The sequence below is a fragment of the Cloeon dipterum genome, chromosome 1, assembly GCF_949628265.1.
Source record: "Cloeon dipterum chromosome 1, ieCloDipt1.1, whole genome shotgun sequence".
In the NCBI taxonomy this organism is placed as follows: domain Eukaryota; kingdom Metazoa; phylum Arthropoda; class Insecta; order Ephemeroptera; family Baetidae; genus Cloeon; species Cloeon dipterum.
Window position 1 is genome coordinate 1,723,180 of NC_088786.1, and position 22,520 is coordinate 1,745,699.

General features: G+C 42.2%; 1 protein-coding gene across 1 annotated transcript in view; it reads left to right on the forward strand.

Annotated features, from left to right (window-relative positions):
• Nucleotides 1-7,619: 7,619 nt before the first annotated feature.
• Nucleotides 7,620-22,520, forward strand: part of Sema5c (Semaphorin 5c) — a 30,845-nt gene continuing 15,944 nt past the window's right edge. Inside the window, exons 1-2 of the mRNA XM_065479572.1 lie at nucleotides 7,620-7,762; nucleotides 13,553-13,671. Coding sequence (XP_065335644.1) covers nucleotides 13,566-13,671 — 106 coding nt within the window. The 5' untranslated portion in view covers nucleotides 7,620-7,762; nucleotides 13,553-13,565. The remainder of the gene's footprint in view (nucleotides 7,763-13,552; nucleotides 13,672-22,520) is intronic.

The following is a 22,520-nucleotide window of genomic DNA, read 5'->3' on the forward strand; positions in this document are numbered from 1 at the left end:
TCTCGCAAAAGCTGCTAGACTGCGTGTTGCGATTAAACTTGGTTTTTATTGCTCTCGAGACTCACTCCTTCACTCCTCTGTATAGAGCAGAAATCCTTTTCATTATTTTAAAAAGTTTGCCGAATTAATATTTTATTTTGAAGTTGTGAAGGTCCAAAAATAAGTAGTTCCTGTTTAATTTGAGAACTTTTTGGAGCGGTATGTCGCATATATAGTGCTCTTAAAATTTATTACCCCCGGCGTTATAGAGAACATTTTTGAGATAATTAGATGCTTGTATGTAAGTGTGCACAGAAAGCATGTTTTGAAATACAAGACGTGCGTGATGAGTTTGGAGCTGTCGTTATGCTTTATATTGTATGCTTGAAGGATGCCAGTCTTTGTTGTGGTCATTAAGGAAACACTTTTGAGGCGGCCCACCAGTGCGCTAGATAAGGCTCACCTCTGACATCGTGTGAGACGAGTAAACTATTAAACACACTGAAACACGCCATCCATCATTAACATGGCTCGAACCAATATAACGACACATCCAGTCAAAAGGTAATGGGCTAAGGCCAGTGTCCGAATGAGAGTTTACAACATAAAAAGATGAGCATATGAGTAGCAGCGGAATCGGATTAGTTTGGGGAAAAATGAACAAGAAATCATTTTTGTCCATGCATGAAATAAGACGATTGGTGTTTCTATTTTGAAATTCCACGGAAGGAAAATTTCCTAAAATCCTACAAACAATACTTCTAACGAAGTTTCTTTCACTTTTAACCATTTGAGTCAATAAACTAAGTTGTTAGAATCATTGTGTTGGAGTTGGTTTGGAAATATTTTTAGGAAATTATTACATTTTTGAAGGGTTGAATCAGGAGTTCATGAGGGAGAGTGTTTCAAACCATTTGTAAGGTGATTTCAAAAGATAAAGGGCCAGTCACTGCGTAAAAAGCGCTGGAAGAATGAATTCTTGTAAGGGGAGAAGTGGGTGATGGATGACAAGGGGTGGGTATACCACGGTATGCAGTTTTTAAAGTTTTTACCAGCAGAAGCCGAGATCTCGCGTTCACTAAATATTTCAACCTGAAATATCTCAGAAACGAACCATGGCAATTATTTTAGGGTAAATTGATAAACCTTGACCTTGAATTTTTACCTATTTAATTTATTTATTTTACTTTCAGTATAGTTTATTTTAAATTTTAGTAAATACAATTATGAATTTTTAAATTTTTATTGGTAATTTACCAATAACTATGCAGGCTATGAAGAGGATTAATTATTGTAATTATTCATGGACGTATGTATTTGAAAATAAAAGCTTAGTAAATGAAATTGCCTCAGTTCAATTCAATCCTTTGGTTATAATATTCTTTAAAGTTTTTCTCTTCCACGCACAGTAAAAGTGAGCGACCATGAGGCGTGTGTGCATACAAATATATTCGCGCTTTCTTCAAAGGTTCTTTAACCCACAGCACTCGAAATAATATATTCTGCGTGCGCCTCCGTCGGCAATTGTGCGCAAATAAAGGTTCTTCACATTACACTGAGGCCTTGTCTGGCAAAATAATAAAAGTGTGCATTTCTTCTCAGGTGACAGGAAATAGTGCTAGAATAGGCATATCTTGAAAAGCGATCCAGACGGGCTTAAAAAGGGCCTCCGAGGAGAAAAGGAGAAAAGAGCGAGCGCGCGGACAAAGACGCAAAAGCTTCATGGGAGGCCATTCAGGAATTAACGGGGAGAAGAAGTATCGAGTCCCGAGGGCTCATTGCTGCCATAAATTAATATCTGGGCCGCGCTCGATTATAATTATTCCGCGCTGTAATAAATAAAAGCTTTTATTTGTTTCCCTTCGCTAATTAATCGGCCGGGCTCGAAAGTGCGACTATAATTTTAGATATATATGTAGATGACGAGGGTTCCAAAAGCGCTGGCGCTGCAAGGAAAGAAAAAAATTCTTTCAAACAGTTTCCTCCTACAATCCGCTTGGAAGACAGAGATGAAAAAGGGGAGAGAGCAGGCATTGTGTGCGCGATAATAATTCTTCTCGGTGCTCACGACCGTGATAACAACACCTGAAAATAGACACGGCAGCCGCGGCGAGGAGGGAAATTGTGGAGGGCCCTCCACTGCTCTTTAGAAAAGGCAACAATTTGGTTAATTTGTAATAGCTGACTCGAGGATCCCAGTTCCCACACGAATTCAAATCGGAATAATGGGAGGGCAACTCGAGGAGAGGCGGAAAACAGGTGCAAATTGGCCCAATTTCGTAATTTTTCAACCCCCTTTTGGACAAGGCGGAATTTCCGAGACAAGAGACGGGAAAATGCTAATGCCGGCTTGATTAGGCGCAAATGCGTTTGAAACGAGCCAGAAAGAGAATCATGATGCCGCTGGTTTTGTCGGATTGGTGCAGATCGGCGAGATGAGCTTTACGCGCTTTTTGTACCTGCCGAGTGCCGGCCACGCTAGGTTGCCAAACGTAACACAATACCTGCGATGACCTTGCTGTGGACCAATAGGAATAGAGATGCATCCGTCGCTCGCATCGTCCGATGCCCCGCGTCTGCCAATGTATTCGCCAGGGTACGAAACGCGCGCCGCGTGATTGATGCGCAGACAAAATGATGATGAGCCGGGGACGCGGCTCGAAAAAGCAGCTCCTGCTTTTTTCGGCTAAAAGTCCAGCCTGGCTGCTGGAATCCAGTTGGGGATTGCACGAGCATGTCCGACAGAAATTACTATAATTTGGATGCGAGAAAAAGAGCCCTTTGTGTGCCTTAATAACTCGCTGTGTGCGGAGGCAAAATTTGAATTTTTTGCCTAATTGGGCGCACTCAAATTTGCCGAGGCGATGGTCACTGTGGAATTCGATTGTGGCTCTTTTTAAATTTAGCTACACATTCAATGTGAAATTCGTAAAATGCCCTTTCTTCTTTCTTTCAAGTGAAAGGAATTAAATGGCAAAACATAAAAGAATTGGAGCTGAGTTTGAAACCAAATTTTTACAACTCTGGCATTTAAATTTTTTAAAAACCTTCAATTCACGACAAAAATCCCTGGAAGTGAAGCGAAATTGATCAAAAAATATTTCTTATAAATCGTCTTATAACTACTGAGCAATCTCACTAATCAATGTTGTTTTTTTGCTATTAATTTAGTTTCTGATGCTGTTCTAATTACATAATGAAACTTAATGCGCCTGCAGGAAGAGTAATTTGAGCCGTCAATTGGGAATTCCTAGAAACGTGTGCTAATACGCTGCGTTTTACGAGCAGGTGTTTTCCTCCTTTTCGAAATGTGTTTAAAACAGAGAGAAATAATGCAATGCGGTCGCCAGATTGGCGCCGCATTACCTGCCTACACAAATGAAAGGAACACGTCTTTGCTTTATATTAAGTGTGGAAAAAAGTCGACGGGAGTATACACCGCGCTAGCGAGCGCGCGCGCGACGAGTCTCGTTCGTCGCGGCAGCCGCAGAAATTGTGCGAGAATGTATAAATATATAATACACTTGTTCATTAACATTATTTCACAGAGAAAACGTATATTAAAAGCGATAAATTAAAATATCTGCGCGTGAAAAAGAATATAATCAGCAGACTTTCCAGAATCCAGCGTCGCCGCCGTCTGCCGTTTTCGTCGCCAGCAAAACTTATTATAAATATATATCATTATTATTTACATCGATTGACCGAAACATGTGTGTGCGGAGCTCTTTAAAATTTAAATTCTCGCAGACGCCAGCGTGGTTTTATATTAAAATTCTGCGCTGATGCTTCTCTTGAAAGCGAATTTATCGCGCCGATCGATCTCTCCGAAGGGAGTTATTGATTATCGCCATTAAAAGTTGGACCAACAGAAATTCGCTCGAGAAGAGAAATAAATAAAAAAAAAGGTACTTTGGTAGGTCGTGCGTTGTTTCTTTATTTAAACTAAATTTCCTTCATTTTTCACGAGAAATCGAGATATTTGTTTGTCAGTATAATCACAATCACTTGAAGTGCAAAATTGTTTGACGAGTTTAGAACACAATGACTTTTTTAATTGAAAGTTTGCATTTTTTGCGCCCTGATGAATCGATAATTCTTTAAATTGGGCTTTTTGTGCAGATTTCGAAAGGATTTGACCTAAATTCGATCGACTTAAATAATTTATTTTGTTTTACATAGTTCTAGTCGGGGCCAGGACCCACCCTCTGCGCTTAGGGGTGGAATATTTGAGATTAATTAACTTATTCGATATTAACTGATGGTACCGCGATGAAATTAAGTCTGGAATTGAGTTTCTCGAGGCCAAAAACATATTATGAAACGATGCAAAGAACGCTCAGTTCGACAAATAGCCTCTTATTCCCTGAAAATTTGTCCCTTTCTGGTTATTGGCCTTAAAAGACCTTTTCAAGGGCTACTTAGGGCGTCATTTCCGTCTTTCAAGTGGTCTAATCTGTGCCAGGTGCAATTATCGTCCACAAGCACGTCCCCCATATTGTATCCCCATATCGACGTACCTGCTTGGAGATACAAAGAGAAACTGTCAGACTGAAGGTCCATCATCGTTTGTTTGCTTTGTCCACGTTCGAATGTCATGAGGGAGAGTTTGGGGAATAACATCACCCACCACCAACACTTTATTTATTTTGTTTGGTGTTCCTGCTGTTTCTCGAGCGTCTCTCCTGAAAAGACACAGAAGCGCGTCGCCGGCTCCTGCTCTGGCGCCTGATGCATTATTATTTTCTCGGTGGCGGCGGCGTCTCGGCGAAATGCGACCGCGCGACCACTTGTTGTTCGTTAGAAAGAAGCAAAAGTTGGCTCGCGTTCATTTCTCGGCGTGCAATCGCAGTTGGGGCCCACGTGCGTTTCGCTGCATGATAAAGTAGCAATCGTTTCTAACACCTCTGCTGGCCGGCGCTTTTTATTCAGAGCATGAAAGCCAGTTATTAAAATTGCTTTCAACCTCGGCTCGTGGTGGCATTAATCAAAAGTGCAAGGAGAATAATGCATCCTTGACTTGTCTGCAACACTTTGAACTTTTCACTTGAAAGTATCGTGAAACTGAACGTGCACAAGACATTATGAAAATTTTATTCAATAGAGCTGTTCAGTTGTATTACTAAAGAATGGGTTCGACAAATTGTCATGCAAGAGTGTAAGTCTTATTTTTGTTAAATAGCTGCTGCGATGCAGCAGCTGAACGAGCACCAGCCGTCAATTCGTCTTGAATTGGCTGGACTTGTAATGTTTTTTCAAATAAATAAAATTCTAAAAAAAAAAAAAAAGTTGAGTTGTTTAGATTACGGTATTGCTTAAAACATTTTTATAAGATATTTAATTAAATTTTTAAAAATTAAAATGCACTAAACAAGTTTCAAATAATTTAATTTTTAACGGTTTTAAATTTCCAAATTTACGGTAGTTCAAATTAAACTAATAAGGAAATAGATAAAATGTTTTTATCCTGTCTATTAAATTTGAGAAAGCCTCTAGATTCTAAAAAATAACCAAAATAAAAGCAGCGGCCTGAACTGTAGGAAATTCATTTTTCTCTTTTCCACAGATAGTTTTCTCAAAGAACTGTTTCATTTGAATACCAGCTTAATATTAAAATCGGTTAACTTGACCTTGAGAGTAATCCACCGTTTAAAAATTATCTTACAACCTGCTCACATCCGCAAAAAGGAAATTCAAGCTTTAATCATGTTGTCTCATAAAAATATATTGTTTGCCAACTTGGTTAAATCAGCCGGCTAAATTTAGCGCTGTAATCAGGAAGCCTTGCGAACATTAAAAGCGAAGGGAAAGACACACACGACGCAATAAATCTTTTCGTTTATGCGGAGCTTGAAAATTACCATGCCGATTGGCAGCGGACGGGAGTTGCGAAAAAAAATTGTGAGCGGCCAAAAACATAGAGACTTCCGCGGTCTCAGTTTTGACAGTGCCACAAATCACGCGTTCAGCACAAAATCGGATGTTTTAAGGCAAGCAGGATCTCCTACACTTCACCTGCCGAAGGTTTCAAACCTTCCTCAAGCTCGTCAATGCCGCGAGAATTGAAAAGAGGCGAAAACGCGTGCAGCACAGTGGGTGTGTTGGATTCGCGGGCAAATTTATTCAGGCCCGAAAGGGTAACAGCCGTTCGTTGGCGACCTTAGCTGAGGTTGTGTTGTGCTCACGGTATAAGTTTAGAGTCGCTTGCTAGCTTGGCTGGGGCCCGGCCCGCCTCACCGTATGTGTGTGCGTCCAGAGTAAATTACAGCGCTGCCAAGAGTTGTATTCTCCAGACGCACGCTTGTTTGCCTTAGCGTTCGCAACGATCGCCGACCCCACACCGTGAGATGCTCCTATCTGATAGATTTTATATTTCCCTGTCCACCGCCTTGATGCTGGTAAAATAGTTTTATCATTTAAATTCGTACTTTTGCTCACGGAGGTCTTTGTCGTGAGCGAAAAACAAACTCATGTACAAGAAGTGCATCTTTCACATTCCAGTGCACGAAAACAACATAACATTTTATCTGTTTTCGAAGCATGTTGTTCAATGAGTTTGTGGAGTGGAATTTAGCTACAGTTTATCTCTAAAATTCGGACCAAGGAACAGTTAAATTTCACAATTTGACAAAAAAATTGACGTTTTTTGCTTGATTTCGATCCCTTACGTCGTAATCTATCCAATTGTAACAAGTTGTAGCCGATTTGAGTAATCATTTCTGAAATTACGTGTGAGCTAACATCTATTACTCAAATCGACTATAACTTGTTACACAATGGTGGGCGAATTCTGGGGGAAAAATTTCCTAAATTGTGAAATAAATCGTAGTTGTACAGTAGGGAGCCAGTGCTTGATTATAGCGTGCAGCCGATTTTCTATAAAATTTCAACGGCAACCTGGAAATTTAAAAGTTAATTTAATGATTTTTCACAAATAAATTAAAAAACTGATCCAGATATTTTAATTTTGATTGGTTTGTAGTGGTTGCGGAGCCAGGCTCCCACTACTTTTTCATTTTTGGTCTAGGGTATTGTTATTAATTATTGTTAGACAATATTTGTTAGAAATTCGTTAATGCAACAGAGAGAGATTTTGAATTTAAATTAGTTTTCGCCGGACACACGAGCCAACAAGTCGCATCTTAAGAGTTCCGAGCGTTTAATTGTGAAGGACCCGGCTCAATCGGGTTAATTCTTTTCTAATTGAATTTTTTCTTCAAGTCAATTCTCTTAAATTGTTAATCCTAAAGTCGAATATCAATTCTGTTTAAAGGTCCTTGTATTCTGTTAGAATTAGTCGCCAAGTGACTGTCTCATAAAGAGAAGAATTGCTGCTTCATGAAGATCCCGCAAGGTTTTAAATTCCACCTCCTAACCCCCAAAGGTTTAATTTGACAAAACGGCTTAATCACGGCTTAATCACTTGTAAATTGTCAACGCAGCAGAGCTCACGTTCGCAGGTGTGCTGGCATTACGGGCGACGGCGGCAATTGCGAACGCGTCTCTGGCGTAGTGGAGTAGGAGACTCCTTCAAGCGGTTGCCGGCAGTCTCTCTCTGTGGTCCACGGCGCAAGCTTCGTCTGTCCGTTCTCTCCGGCTCTCGCTCGCTCGCTCTCTACATTTAAAGCACACACTCACACAAACAAACAGACGAGCAGTGTTTGTTCGTTTGCTGCAGTGCGTGTTCTGTTGCTGGCTCGCGATTTCAGCGTGTTTACCCTTTGCGACGCACTCTGCTGGCCATGCTGTGTTTTTGCTTCGTTGCTGCTTGGTGAACGAACAGGTGAGTTTACTTAACCATCATCCGCTCTCTCCTCTTTCGCGGAAATTGAGATAAGCGAAATCACGCACATTGAAGTCTCTTGACCTATGCCAAAATTTCCTCGCGTGGCTCTTTTGTGGAGCAAGGAAAAAACATCTGGTGTCAATTACAATGCCACCCCCCTCGAGTCGATATGCGCCTGGAAGCTCCGCAGATGTCAATGCTCCGTACCAAGAAGCGCATTGCTTTCGAATAAATAGGAAGACTTTTCGACTTTGCTGCATTCTAGTAACTCAAGCCGGCTTAAAACGACTCCTCGTAGAAGTGAGTTATAGTTCTTCCTCGTCGATTTAGAGCGCCCAACAGATGCTTATCATTTAATCCGAGTTCCAGTTTTCAATCTCGAGACATTAATTGTCCAGCCTTACTTCACTTTAATTGTCCGGCTCGGCCGATACGATCTCTGTTTCCTGGAGTAAAGCACCTCAAACACAATACGCTTTTAATAATACAGTATACGCCGGGTAACCTTGAACTTTTTACTCGCGCGCGCACAAAACGCGGCAAGGTCTTTGGAATCACGAAATTTATATTATTTATTTTGACAGGCAATGCATTTCCGACGCGAAAATTTCCTTATTACCGCCGGCGATATTAATTACTCGCTCGCGTCATTTGTCGCGAAACATTTCACCTTTGACTCGGCGTCATTCAGGATTCCGCCTTGGGTTTTAATTTAAAACTAGTTACCAATTAGATGAATTTCTACTCTCCTGGGAGACCGAGCTCTCTCTTTTGATGCACTTTGCCCGAGGAGCAGTCCAATTGCTTTTCGACGGGATGCCAAACACAGTTAGGCTGTTGAGAAACACTCATTTCGAGATGATCAACTTGGTTATCAACTTTTTATCAAGCCCTAGATCAGCGGATTCAACACGAGGCTTGCAATTAACTTTAGATTATATTTGTTTTTATTTTTCTAACATCTTCCTGACAGATTTCAAATTAAAAACAATCATCATCTTTCCTAAAAACATAAATTTTTTATATGTGTGGAAATATGACGGCTAAAATGGAGAACTGTGAAATTTATTCGGGGAAAATAAAAAATGTCAGGTGCTGGTGAGTTTCTTTGAATTGCATCTGCAATGCTTTTTTTCGTCGGAAATAGGCTCCAATCCGGGATTAGCTCTCCTACTCCTCCCATTCTAGACAAAAAACACCCTGGGGCGAAGAGTGTGCTGGAAACGACGCGGCTTTGCGTTCCACTCTGTGGCTGGAATTCTATACTATACATCTATACATATTCCGATGCCCTACAGCGAGGGAGGGTGGTAGCAAGGTCGTTTGGGCGGGATGCGTCCTCTTTCATCCGCGGGATGCGTCCTCAGTAAAAATGCGTGAGGGTGTATCGGCCTGCTCTCTCTCTCTCCAGAAAAGTCATTTTCGAAAGCGGATGAATTATTCATCGCAATTAAAGCAAATTGAGCGAGATCCGAGGCGAGATTAACGAACTAATAATTCAATTAATCCTGCGTTGATTTGTGAAATTTCACAAAATCATCATTCTCTTTCCGTGAATTGTCAAACAATGAGGCAATTAAATGCAAACACTTGAGCAAGACACACAAAAATTAGCATAAAAGTTCCAGCAGCCTTTCTGATCAGCTTTCCAAGGAAACGGCTGCTGAATAATGAGTGGTTTATTTATTTATGCGTTTGCTTCAACATTCTTTGCCGATTCTCAGAAAAACAAACAAAACGCACCGAGAACAAACACCAAATTTATTTACCGAGAGCGACCACGTCGCAATTGCTGAAGGATTTCCTCCTCGCGCTTGTCAGCATAAAATGTGGGTCAGTTTTTGCATAAATTTGGCCGCCGAGCATGCCTGCTCAGGTAATTCGGGTTGTAATTCTAACGCTAATTACGGCAACAAACCCAAATCGAAGTTTCGTAAGGATTCTGCTGCGGGAGGAATGTGTAAATTGGCTTTTAAAAGTGTGAAATACTGCTTTATGATGCGTGGCCACAGGCACGGAGATGAACTTTTGATAGCTCTCAGCTAGCCGCCCGATTTTTTATGCTCATCAAACACATTGCGTGCGCGTGTGATTGCTGATAATACGCCATCTTTCAAATTTAAAAAAAAGTTAGGAAATTCTAAATTGGTTTCGGATTTTTTGTTGCCTTGTTAAATATTCATAAATTTTAAACTGTCGAGAGATGCCCAGACAAATTCGAAAAGAATCCTTTGGTAATATTTTTTTAGGAATTGTTGAGTTATTCGAGTGTAAAAGGATTCACTGCACTTGTTGCTGTGGCGCCAGTCTGATACTTCTAAGGGGCACAAAAAGCTAGTCATAAAGTACGCCCTACTTTGTGTTATCTTGGAGCAGAGAAGGACCCTATCCACCCACCCCTTCTTTGCCTTTTGTGAAACACAGCAAGCAAGCAAGCTCATCCTCTCTCTCCCATTTTTTTTCCATTATGGACACTGTGCCCAATTGCTTTATTGCCTGAGGCCTTGCGCAAAATTTGTCTCCGCGTTGCTTGCCTGCTAAATTATTTTACTGCTGTGGTTTCGGCTTCACAATGGAAGACTCTATAAAACCCAGACAATATGTGGCGTGCTGTTTCTGAAGTGCCTTTTTGACAAAGACCTTTTACCTTTTTCTTAAGAAAAAAAAACAATTCAGGGGGATCGTCCGATCCTTTTACCTGGTCTTGCAAATTTATGACGTGACTAAACGTTCTTTCAACCTTCGGGCGCTGTTACATTTATCTTTTTTTTTATAAAAAAAGAGAAATTGACAGAAAATATTGGAAAACTGCGTTCTTTTGAAACCTATAAATTCTATGCGTTATTTTCAAATACATTCCCGCTAAGCTTTGGAATGAATGAAATACTTAAAAGAGCGTGAAAATTTGGTTTTGCTTTGGTTAACATAAGTGGTTGAAAGAAATATTTTTTTCACATTTAAAACAATCAATTGTTTCCACATTCCGAATTTTTGTTTTAGAAATCCAAGGAAGGGTGTATTTTAAATTTTTGTTGATTTAACGGTTTAAATGATTCGATTTCCTCATCTCTTCTTGTGAAACCCTTTTTACAAACTTTCCTCCCACCAGGTAAAAGATCCGTGTGCACTAAGTCGGCGCGGCGCTTTCTTGATTTTCAATTCCATCAAACTGGAATGATCAATCCAGCAGAGTTTGAAAGCACGCGGGCAATTTATTTCCAGCTAAAATTGACGCTTCCAAGTGATGAATTTGACAAGCGGTTGAAAAATTAATGCCCACTCATTTGAGATGCATGCTACCACTCGACGGCGCGCAGAGAGAAAAAAGTGGCAACTCATTGAACCTTTCTCTCGGAATTTTTTTTATTCCTCTTCAAGAACCCTTTGGCCGCGCGAGCGGCAAAAAGCGGGGTCGCGCCGGCTGCGACGGTGGCAGCTACTTAATTTAAATTTAAAAGGCAGCAACAAAGCAGGCGAACTTTTAAAAATAGTCGCGATATTTAAAATGTGCTCCGTATGGGGGATTGGGCCGCGCGACCCGCTCGCCGCCGCCGCTAGCTGCCGCCGCAGAGATCATCTCGGAACAAAAAACGCGGCATGGGGCGAGCAAACAGCATTAACAAGTGTTCGCGTTTTATTCACATTATCTGCGCAGCCGAGAGCGGTGTTACACTTTTTTATTGCGTCCCGCTGCGAAATATATATACGTATTAGACTGGTTCTCGACACGAGCAATTTGAATTTCAATTAGCCCTGATAAGACTGATTAGGCGCGGGGTTAATTAATCGCTCCGTCTGACAATTTAATTGTGCAAATATGCTAATTCGCTCGTTTTATGGCTGCGACGTGGCCGCGCATCACAATTTCGGCTGAATTTTAAGCAGTGCAATAAACGAGTTGACTCTGAATGAAGACGACCCTCGGCTTGCGCAACTCGCGTCGCGTCCTTGCCTTTTCAAACCTTAACGAGCGCTTTAAATCGCAGCAATGGTGCCTTACGGATGTAAAATACAAACGCATTTGACTTCTAGGAACACGCTGAAAGCAGCAGAGTCCGCACACCAATAGTAATGAGCGCCGACAAACAGCCTCTATGACAAAAAGCAGCAGAGCTTAGAGCTAATTTAAAGTCTAATGACTGGATAAACTTTTTACTTCTTAAATTTGAATTATGGAATGTGGACACAAATATTTTTATCTTTTGCAGTAAATTATAAAATCAAGATGGCCCATTTTCTAAACATCTCATTGTCAGAATCCTCAACCTGTATTTCTATATTTAAAAAATGGATGCCTCAAGTTTAAGTGTGTGTATTATAATAAGGTAAAAATTATGCGGCGAAGGCATTCTCAAGCTTAAATTTCCCACTCCATAATTTTTTATTATTTAAAAACATGAATTTAACATATCATCTTGGATTGTTCAAACGAGTAAATTAGATGGTTCTAGAAGCTAAGAGTGAAAATTATGTTTTTGTTATAAGAAAATAGTGGGTCAACTAAATATCGGTTTCCAAGAGACGCATTTATTGAAAATGCATATTGCTCTGCTCTTATTCATGTCCCGTGACGTACGGAAGTAGTTTTAGGATGGCAAACGTTTAATTCCGTTTCGTAGTAAAGTGCAAAGAACTAAAAAGTGTTAAAATTGTACGTTTATTTGGGTGAAAAAGGGGGTTGAAGGGTTGACGCACGCTTAGACCACTTCAGCTATCTAGGGGAGATTGAGACGAGTCTAGCGGTGTTTTTTTTATAATATTAGAATTAGAAGCTAAGATTTGGGCGTGCAAACAATTTTTGAAAATTATTTTTTAATAAAAAGAACACCCATCCCAGATTTAGACTTATCTAACCTAATTTTTGTGCTCTTTTTTGGGAAAGTAACAGGGTTTTCTTGGTGACGTTTTCGGTCAGTTATTGTTCCAAGTTTCAGTAAAAAGGTCTTCCAGAGCGAACGCCTGCCAGAGCGAACATTGGCTCATGATTGAAAAGTTTATATTTCTACTGAATCTCCAACTACTCAAGGATAAACGCAGGCTAGCTATGCAGGCCAAAGTAACCGTGTATGACTCTGGTATTCTGCGCAATTTCCCTCTAAGGATTTGAATTGCTTATGCTCTAGAAGAATAATAATTGATGCCCATCATTTATAACAACAATGAGACCGCAGGTTAACTCTCGAAAGTGAAAAACCGTAAAGCCAAGAATTTGCCTCTCGAGCAAAGATGCGTCGGTTGCCACAATTTTTGCAGCATCGGTGAACGCAAAGTATAGCTAATTTGCTTTCGATGCAAACGGAGGAATGCGCGAGTGCTCGCAGTGCAGTACCGAGCTATAGCTGGTGGATCATCGAAGCAGGTCATTGAAAAGTCACGTTTGCAATACTATATATTTATACATATGCGTAGAATACCGCCTGCGAGCGGTGTTTGCCTAACGCGCCTCGGAATACATATCTCTGTGCGAAAATAAAACTTTATTGACTTATATGGCGCCGTAAAAATGTTCATTAATTGTCGTGTACACGCAGCGAAAGTCCGCGATTGCGCAATTCGATAGCATAATAACAATAAAATATAGCTTTTATTCTCCGACTTGAACGGCATATCAGCTGTGAGCCGAAAACAATTTGCATCGCGGCGACCCAAATCGCGCCAGTCCAAAAACCGCAGGCAAGAGGCGCGCGTGTGTGCGTTCCACCGGTCGCACCTGCTCGGAGGAGCCACCCCCACACACCCCTCGGCCTGCACATCTGGATCTCAAACCATTCTTATTCTGCTTTTCAGAGAGGGTGCGGAGATGGCGGCCTTCCTCTGCTCGGCGTGGCTGCTGCTGCTGCTGCTGAGTGCTCGAGGCCTGCACGCGGCCGACGCTGACTCCGATTTCCGCTACATCCCTCATGAGGGTGAGTCTCCTTTGCAGCTCCCTTCGACGCGGCGGCTGCTGCGGCTGCTGCTCCCGAAAGCGCGCCAAATCGGAAGCCGTGTTGCATGGTGTACATAAATCCGTTCCCGCTTTTGTAATCTCACACTTCCGGTCTTCTTCAAGATTATTTTCACGCTCGATCCTGACGACGACAAGTAAGACGCAGGAAGCCGTTTCGCTACTGCAGGGTAAACAATGAAGCCTGGATGTTGTTTTTACGAAAATCAGTACCGCAGGCTGTGGGTATCTTTGGACATTTTCTATGGGTTCGAGTATCGTCTAAAATTTCATTTCTGATGAGAGTACTTTCGACATGATCGTGATTCAAGTAGATTGACACTGAATAATTCGGGTATGTAATTCCTTTTTATTTGAGCCAAGGCGTGTGATTCATTTATGTACCGTAAATACCCTCCTTAAAAACTCGGCCATAAATAAGGGCCCAATAACAAGTGTATTGGACTTCGAATAATAATAATAATAATATCTTTGTTGGCTTTTGGCGAGGTGTGACCTAAAATTCTGAATACGGACTAAATTTTATCTGAAATCACCGGAGTGCGGAAATTATAGCATTTCTAGAAAGCCAAAAGATGACAAACTAGATTTCTAGCCTTAAATTGACTTTATTTTTTCATTTCCAGTTCAAAAATTAATCGCTCCGATTAACAAAACAAAAACTGCTTTTTAAACCAGAGTTGTAATTGAAATTTTCTCTTCTTAGCTTGAAAAGTCATTTTGGCTCTTAAAAAATCAGAGCTTGTGTTTGCACTTAAAGTTAAGCGGCGGGAGCAAGATAAAATACAATATCCCTGGGTAACGAGAGACCTGCGCTTTGGCATTTCCTCTGCTAGCGCTCTTCAGGGTATCAAATAGACTTATTTTTTATGAGGCTGCCATAAAAATCCGCGCGCTGCAAAATAAAAGGAGGCTGTGTGTGCTGTGTCTGTTGATGTTGGAGCACAACAAGGGGTCTGCTGTTCGGCACACAGTAGGAAAGGCAGAAAGCCCAGCTCGCCAGGCAGTGTGGTGAATGAGCTTCCCTGCCCTTCGTCCTCAAATCCGCACAAAAGCGGACCTTTGTTTCTGCAAAACTCCGCGCGAGTGAATAGTGTCAATCAACGTGACGAGAACAATTTATTATCATGCACATATCATAAATAAACGGACGCCGCGCTGTCGGCGAGCGCTGTAATTTATCCATTTCTAAAGACGATGATTCTTATCAGAAGCCAACGGGAGCAAAAACGATAAAGTTTTATTTTTGTATCTCTGTTATTATTGGAAAGGTCGCCTTCTCGTCGCATTAATTGCGCAGTAATTGACTTTTGTTGTCGAGCGCACTTTACCGTTTTCTCTTTTCTGCTGGACATCAAGGAGCGCTCGAGTGCGAATCAATCTTGAGTGAAGTGCACACACGGCTCTCATTTGCATGTCCAGCGTGCGCAGAGGAAAAAACGCTGATTGCCGCTTGAATTGAGCTGTTGAACAGAAAAATTTCCTCCTCTCCATATAAGGAATGAAAAATGCGTCGAGTTCAATTAATAATACAGGGAGGAAAAACAATAACGAATAAATCTGCTCGATTCCGAAAGATACAGCGTCGAGAGAGAGAGAAGGGCAAGAACGAAAATTAGTATTGTGCCAAGTGTCAGCAGTATATTCCGCGCAGCACTTGCACAAAATACACACACATGTGTTACTTCTTGTTGCTGGCCGCAGTGGTAATGATACAACAATAATAATTCCTTTGAGTGTAACAATAGGCTGTCGGTTTGTGTGCGAGGACGAAGACACGGCTCGTTTGCTTTGACACCTCTCTCATATGCACTGGGAAATAACGACTGAGAAAAAAGGCATGTCGCGCGCACGGCACGTCCAACCGCTGAGTGAGAGATAATCAAAATAACGTCCGTAGTGGCGTGGAGAGAGAGAGAGCAATCGCGGAATGAGGTGATAATTTTCTCCAGACTGTAATGTACGGTTAAACACTTCTTTGCTCTCTTGGCAATGCAGCTTGAAAGTGTATTACTCTAAGAAACTGCTGATTTTTTGCTTGGATTAATGAAGAATTATTTTATATAGGTGTACAAACAATTCACTAGTTGCGAAGATGGCGCCACCGTATACTTTAAGTATTTCAGACTCATTGCATTCTTCACTTAATATTTTTTGTTTCGACGTATGCTGGAAACCAAAATCTGTTAAGCCAACCGCCGTATAATTGTGAAAACCTCTATTTTTAAAATAAAATAAATCTTTACGACGTTTCTACGGTGAATGGCTGGACTGATTTTTGTTTTCAGCACATTGAAAGAAAAATGCACAGCAGCAGGATTGAGTCTTAAATCACAGCGCAAGTTGATTAAAATCGAAATTAAACCTCTGGCGCCTTTCGAGCTCTTAAGGGCTCACCCAACTGGTGAATTAAACATAACATATTTCGACGATTTTAAAGGATTCTGTACATTCAGCAAAATGCATTTTCATTGAGAATACAAAGGTGCCAAAAATAACTGAAATCGACTGACTCTTTGGCTCTCACAACTCGCAGTTCGCACAGAGGCACAATCGAATTATTTGAATGCGCCGATTCAAGCGTAAAGGCCGAAGAGTCAATGTGGGTTGGGTCGCCGTTATTGTATGTGTGTTTTTTTTTTCAAATACACCGCGGTCCATTAACTCGGCCTGGCTAGATAGAGGAGAATGATCTATTCCGCGTTTCGCTAATGCAAATCCAGTAGACGCACGTGTAGCGGTATATCCGCAAGGATGCTGGATGATGATGATGATGCTCGTTGAGAAATTCGGCAGTCATGCCATTATTGCCCGGGTGTGATTATTGTTATTACTCTGCAGCGAGTAGCCCGCGGCCCTTTGCCCCGCGTGTGACTTGCGCAATTCGCAGGAATTTCTTTCTGGCCCTTTTTAAAAGAATCCTTTCTGTTTTTTGTTTGCACTGTGTGCCTCCGCCCGCCCGCCCGCCCGGCCGGCCGGCGTGTCAGCAACACCACACTTAAAATACGAGCTTTGTTTAACTGTACTTGGCGCACAAGAAAACGCAGAGATGCTGCGCGAGCAGGCCGCAGGTACACATTTCGATTGGAGCTCCCGTTTTGGAAATCGGAATTTCAGACATCCTGCTTTCTAGTACGCGCAGTACATACTCGTCAGCACGCCAATTCAAATCTGGCATGCGAGTCTTGATGAATTGAGGCGATTGGCACAAATCGCCGCTGCGCGGCAGACGCCGAGGTCGGCGGACACGTTGCAAAGGTTAATGTCGGACGAGCTCGTTAAAATTATGAACATTTAAGCGCAATTTCATGGCGGGTAATTGCTACTTGAAGCTCATTTTTTGATGATTTATGAACTTTTTGTTGCATGCTTCACACTAAGACATTGCATTTTTTAAATTCACAAAACTCGTCCTGTTTGAAATTGATTCATAGAATCGAAGGTTGCTGGAAGTGAAATATCGAGTGATGAGCCGCATTTAAATCTTTAGTTTGTCCTTTATTTTCTTTTTTTATTATAGCTGTCCAGCCTCATGGCCGAGTTTGAGAGACAACACCCATTATTTGAACCATTGCCGTGGCTTGAATAATAAATTCGTTAATGAACTTTCCCAGGAATGAAAGCATCTCAGGTTACGCACTCTAATTCCATTCCCGACCACACTTTTCCCGCGTCTCTCTCTCTCTCTCTCTCTCTCTCTCTCTCTCTCTCTCTCTCTCTCTCTCTCATAAAAAGCTCGATTTCCTTCCCGCGAGTGTTTGATCTGTTTCTCGGGACCACCTGAAACTGAATTTCAAGCTGCATTCATTGGCAGCTCTTTCGTATGCAGCCGGTGCATTGTTTTAACGTCACACCGGATTATCTGCAGCCGCGCCGCATCCATCGGTGCACTGCACGGACGCGCGGTGCAGGACGAATCCGAGTGATTTTATTTATTTTTTGTGCCGCGCGCGCACACAAACATGGACATCGGCGGCCAGACTGGTTTGCCGCGAATAATTCAGGCTGCTGACAAAATCAGGTAGAACAACGCTCGGCTCCTTCAGAAGCATTAGAATACTTTGTATCGCGCAGCACAGCCGCTGTTTTTTCGCCCGCTGCGTGGTGACTGAAGGGTTAAATAGAGGACAAATGGCTTGTTTTATGATGTGCCGTGCGTGCAGTAATCACTCGTGACAAGTGCACTCCGGCGGCGCGAACAATGGCCACGCAACCAGTGCTTTTTCTGCGCGTTGCCCGCAGAGTCAGAAAATTGAAGCGACCAGCCCAAGCCCCGAACCCATAGCAGTGCTGCGACACACACACGCACTTCTAATTGCCCGTTGAAAATCGGCTAATTCGGAGTTATGGTCGCTTTTCGAGGATTAAAGAAAGAACCTGCTCGTGAGCGGCGGCACTACGTGAAAGTTGACACGATTGAGCTGATAATTTTCGCGATGCGAGCTTTTTTGCAAAGTGATGCAGACGCACCTTGTTTCTTTATCTCTAGATAACAGGAAATTGATTAAATATAGTAGAGAGCAGCTTTTTTATAATGTTGGTGACGGATAATCCTTAAAATGGAAATTCCCTTTTTAGCTGTCAATTTTAAAAGCCAATAACCTAATGGCTGGACAGCAGCTGTTTTGCCATCAGGGATTTTTAACTGAAGCATAAATCCTTAACTGCAGAAATTTCTTTCGACAAAATTCCCGCTTAAAAATATTTTAGCCAAAAAATCTGCCTGTCTGTCTCTTTTTATTTGAATCTATTTCAAATAATTAATTTCGGTGCATTTTTTTCTCTTCAATTGTTCACTTTTAAAGGGATCAGGGGAGGGGTGAGCACCCCAAAAACTATTCAGCTCGCCAGGGGAAGTCAAGCCAAGTCGAATTATGTGCAGTTTTTGCATTCTGACTCTTAGAACCCGAGATTTGGCGCTCAGAAGATTTGCAAATACTAGAAAATTTTGGGTTTTTTTAAATTTCTCGAAAACATCACCTTGAAATTTTCACACAAGTTAAAACGTACCCTGAGACCACTTTTGAGTGGCATTTCGGATTTTTAAAGTCTGGTAAAATTAAAAAAAACATTAAATTTTCGAAAATAATTACCTCAAATTTGGTGTTCGCAATCAATTGGGCTTCACGAAAGGAGTTCAACGCATACCTCAACTCAAAAACTGAGTCATTGCATTTTCAAAACTCGCCAAAAATGTTCCGTAAAACCCGCAGATATGAAAATTCTGACGTAAAATTTAATGATTACTATTTGAATGATTGATCGATGGTGTGAATTTTGTCAGATTATCTTGACACCGCCAAAACCATCCTGCAATCCGAGATTTCCGTTCATCAAAGAACTATAAGCCGACGAATTGGTTATAAATCGTCACACAGAGAGAGACATCATTGGGCTTTTTGCTCCTAAATAAATGCATAATTTTTGGCCTGTCTTCTTCCAAGAAACCATCTAAAAAAACAAAATACAGCCGGCATTGCCGTAACAATTGCTCCGAAGGTTGCCGTTTAGCAAGTGACACAAAAGCCAATCCAAGTCTACTATTCAATATTCCGCACTATTATTTCTTACTCTGCGACGTTCAGCTGTCAATACGAGTTTAACAAAGCCTGCTGGTGGAATCGTTCATACATAAATAAACATCCCGGGCAGATAAAAAGCGCGGCAGCTTCCTGAACAAATGGCCACTTTAACGACGCGAGAGATGTCATTGATATTCAATATTATTTCGAGCGCGGCCTCTCGATTTGTTCCAGTCAGTTAGGCCGCAGCTCATTTACCACGCACTAATCCGCCGGCAGAGCGAGTTCATTGCGAATCTTTAGTACGAATCGATGAAGATATTCGCGTTTAGCGACGACTTATTAACCGCCCTGCCGAGGCACGCGAGAAGCAGGGAGCGAACGAGCGAGCGAGAAAGAGAGAGAAACCAATAATGGGATAGCCATATCGGGACACAATGGCCACACCTCATTATAAATATAAAACGCAGATTTATTAAGCCGAGCACGGTGCGAGCATGTTGAAATATGAGATGGGTTCGCGGTGATTTCAAAATTTAACGAGGCGGCGCGGAATCCCCCGTTTTCTGACCACTTTTCTCACTCGAAACAATAACAAATTAAATCACACAAACGCTGCACCTTTTTTACGGTCAGTAAAATTATATACATTTTATAGCCAAGCGAAGCAGGTGAAAATTAAATTAACCGCGCGCGCACTAACCAATAATTTTTTTCAGCAGCTGCACTCTAGGGGTTCCCTCAAAAGAATATCCTAATTCAATTTGTGTTGTGCTGTGCACTTTAAAATACTAAACGAACGCTGCCTCTGAAAGTATTTTTTAATTATTTTAAACTACACTTGGATGGCATAGCAAATATTCCAGGAAGGTTACTGTACTCTAAGGTCTGCGTATTATCATTTTCTAAATATTTCGGATTTCAAAACTGTCCGTGTGAGCAGCAAGTCAGCTTTTTGCGCAAAATTCTCACTTTTGGCACCTGACTGAAATCGAGGGCACACCCTGGGCGCACACCTGCCGAATCGGGGACAAAAACGCGAGCAAAGTGTCAATCTGCGTGTGCGTGGCCCGATTTTCTCGGGGAAAATCACATCACTGCGCTTTTCTCGGGAGCGCGTTCGCTAATTGTGATGCGGCTCTCATCCGCCGCGCGGTGATAATGAAGGACGCAGAGGTCAGTGGTCCGACCGCGGGCACCACCTTCCAAACATGGGGCTGCTTTGGAAGAAGCCGGGCTAACGACTTTTCGGAACAAGATGCCATCACGTGAGGTCGCCGCCGAAGATGCAGAAAAAAGCAGCGCGCGGCAGTCAACAAGTGGCGCGCATGTAGACTGGCTGGCCATTGTTCTCCGCAGCACGACGGCGACAGCTACACTACCCCGCTCGTATTGCTGCTTTTATTTTATTGCCGCGGCTTAACTGCCGATTTCTCGTTAAAAACCTGCAGCCTCCTCGCTGCTCTGCGCTCTGCCTCCCCCCTTGGAGTGAAAAATTAATTCTCTGCTCAGATGGATTCGCTTTCTCGGAATTGGCAGTGGTGCTGGCTGCATTTTGCAGGTGTCGCAGATTTTGCCAATTTCGAGAGGATCCGCGCATCAAGCGCTTTTTGCCGAAACTAGTTTGGTGCGCGTCGTCTGCTGATGGCCGCGGCCCTCTCGCTTCAAAAGCAAACGACCGTAATCGATAATCGGAACCCACATCACGCATGAAATTTGCTGCTTGTCGCGCTGCCTTAACTCACTCAAAAGAGGGCCAGCGTGCTCATTAATTGAGGAAAACACGTGCTAACGACACTTTGGCATAATCTGCGCAATTGCTGCGCGATTAAATTGTCAGACGGCGGTAAATTCTCGATGGCTGGGCGTTTCAAAAATCTGAAAACCGCTTTGGTTAGTTGATCGCGTTCCTAGAATCAATTACATCGCACGCCACTAACCAGCAGACGCGTACTACTATTTTTGAGAGCCTCCAGTGTTGAAGGGGATTTGCGGAATCACGCACCTGACATGCTACCGCAGCCTCTGTGAATGCGTGTTATCAATTTTGACCAATTATAGTATAATGCGCCTGCCAGAGAATTTCTCCCCAAACCGTACTCGCTCAAGCAAAACGTGTTTTTATTCTAAAAACGCCTACAAAAAATTCGATTTAAAAGACTATTTTTATTATTTGTTTCGCTGACAGGTTCGTGTCCTAATTTTCAGACATTTTTAAGTTTTGTTTAAAACCTAAGTTTTTTATGGTTGAAATTTAACATATTATGTGGTTTAGTTCGAGAATACTCCATACAAACTACTTTTTTTCTGAAAAATTTACTCATTAGTCGAGTGGACTTGACGCATTTTTCGGAGTCAACGAAAACGAGAGATGAGCTGCCTGATTATTCAGGAATTTTCCCGTGCACGCTGGGGCCACTGCGGGAATTACTTCTTTTCTCTCTTTATTCCGCCGCCGAAGCGGAGAATCACGACGGCACAGACAGTCGGACGTACTCTCGAGTGATTTGAAAAGGCAGAGACTTTATGATGCGCGGCCGCTGAGACGTGAGATGAAAATATTTCGCGTGTAGCTGTGCAGCCGCCGAGGAAAATACGAGCTCGTAAATGGGCAGAAGTCGGCCGCACAGCGCGGATTTAATTAGCTGAAAAACGAGTTTATTTCGAAGTCACAACTGCTGCCTGGCATCGCCGGCAGATATGCAAATCACACGTCGCATTTCTTCATTTGCCGCGCAGACAATACCCGCTATTCTTCTCTCCGATTTCTGCACCCTTCGCCTTTCATAGACGAAAACAGAAATTAACGACCAACATATTTCGCAGACGCATAGATGAGCTGCTCGTAATCGTCCTCTGGCGTCTTAATTGGATCCCCCGGTCCGCTAGTCCTAGTTAAATTGATGCCAACTTGCCATGAATGGCACTCTTTATGCGCCGATTTGCTTGCAAATTTATTCATTTCCCCAGCGCATTCCTCTCTGTTTCCAGGGAAATTTATGTTGCCCCGGTGAGAGAGGGAACTCCCAGTTTTGCCTTATGCAGAGAGATTGCGCAATGCTCTGCGGACACAAACTCTTTGCGAAATCCCCGAGACAACCAGTAATCATATTAACCAACGACCTGCAAATTTGTCAGAAAACTTCATGTAACTCTGTATGTGATTAAGGCAATTGGAGGGAAATTAGTGGTACGTGAGCTAGACAAGAGCCAAACTTTCCAATCGATTTTTGTTTTATAATGCAGGTTATAGTTTTTTTTAATATTCCTCTAGATGAAGTCGTAAAAG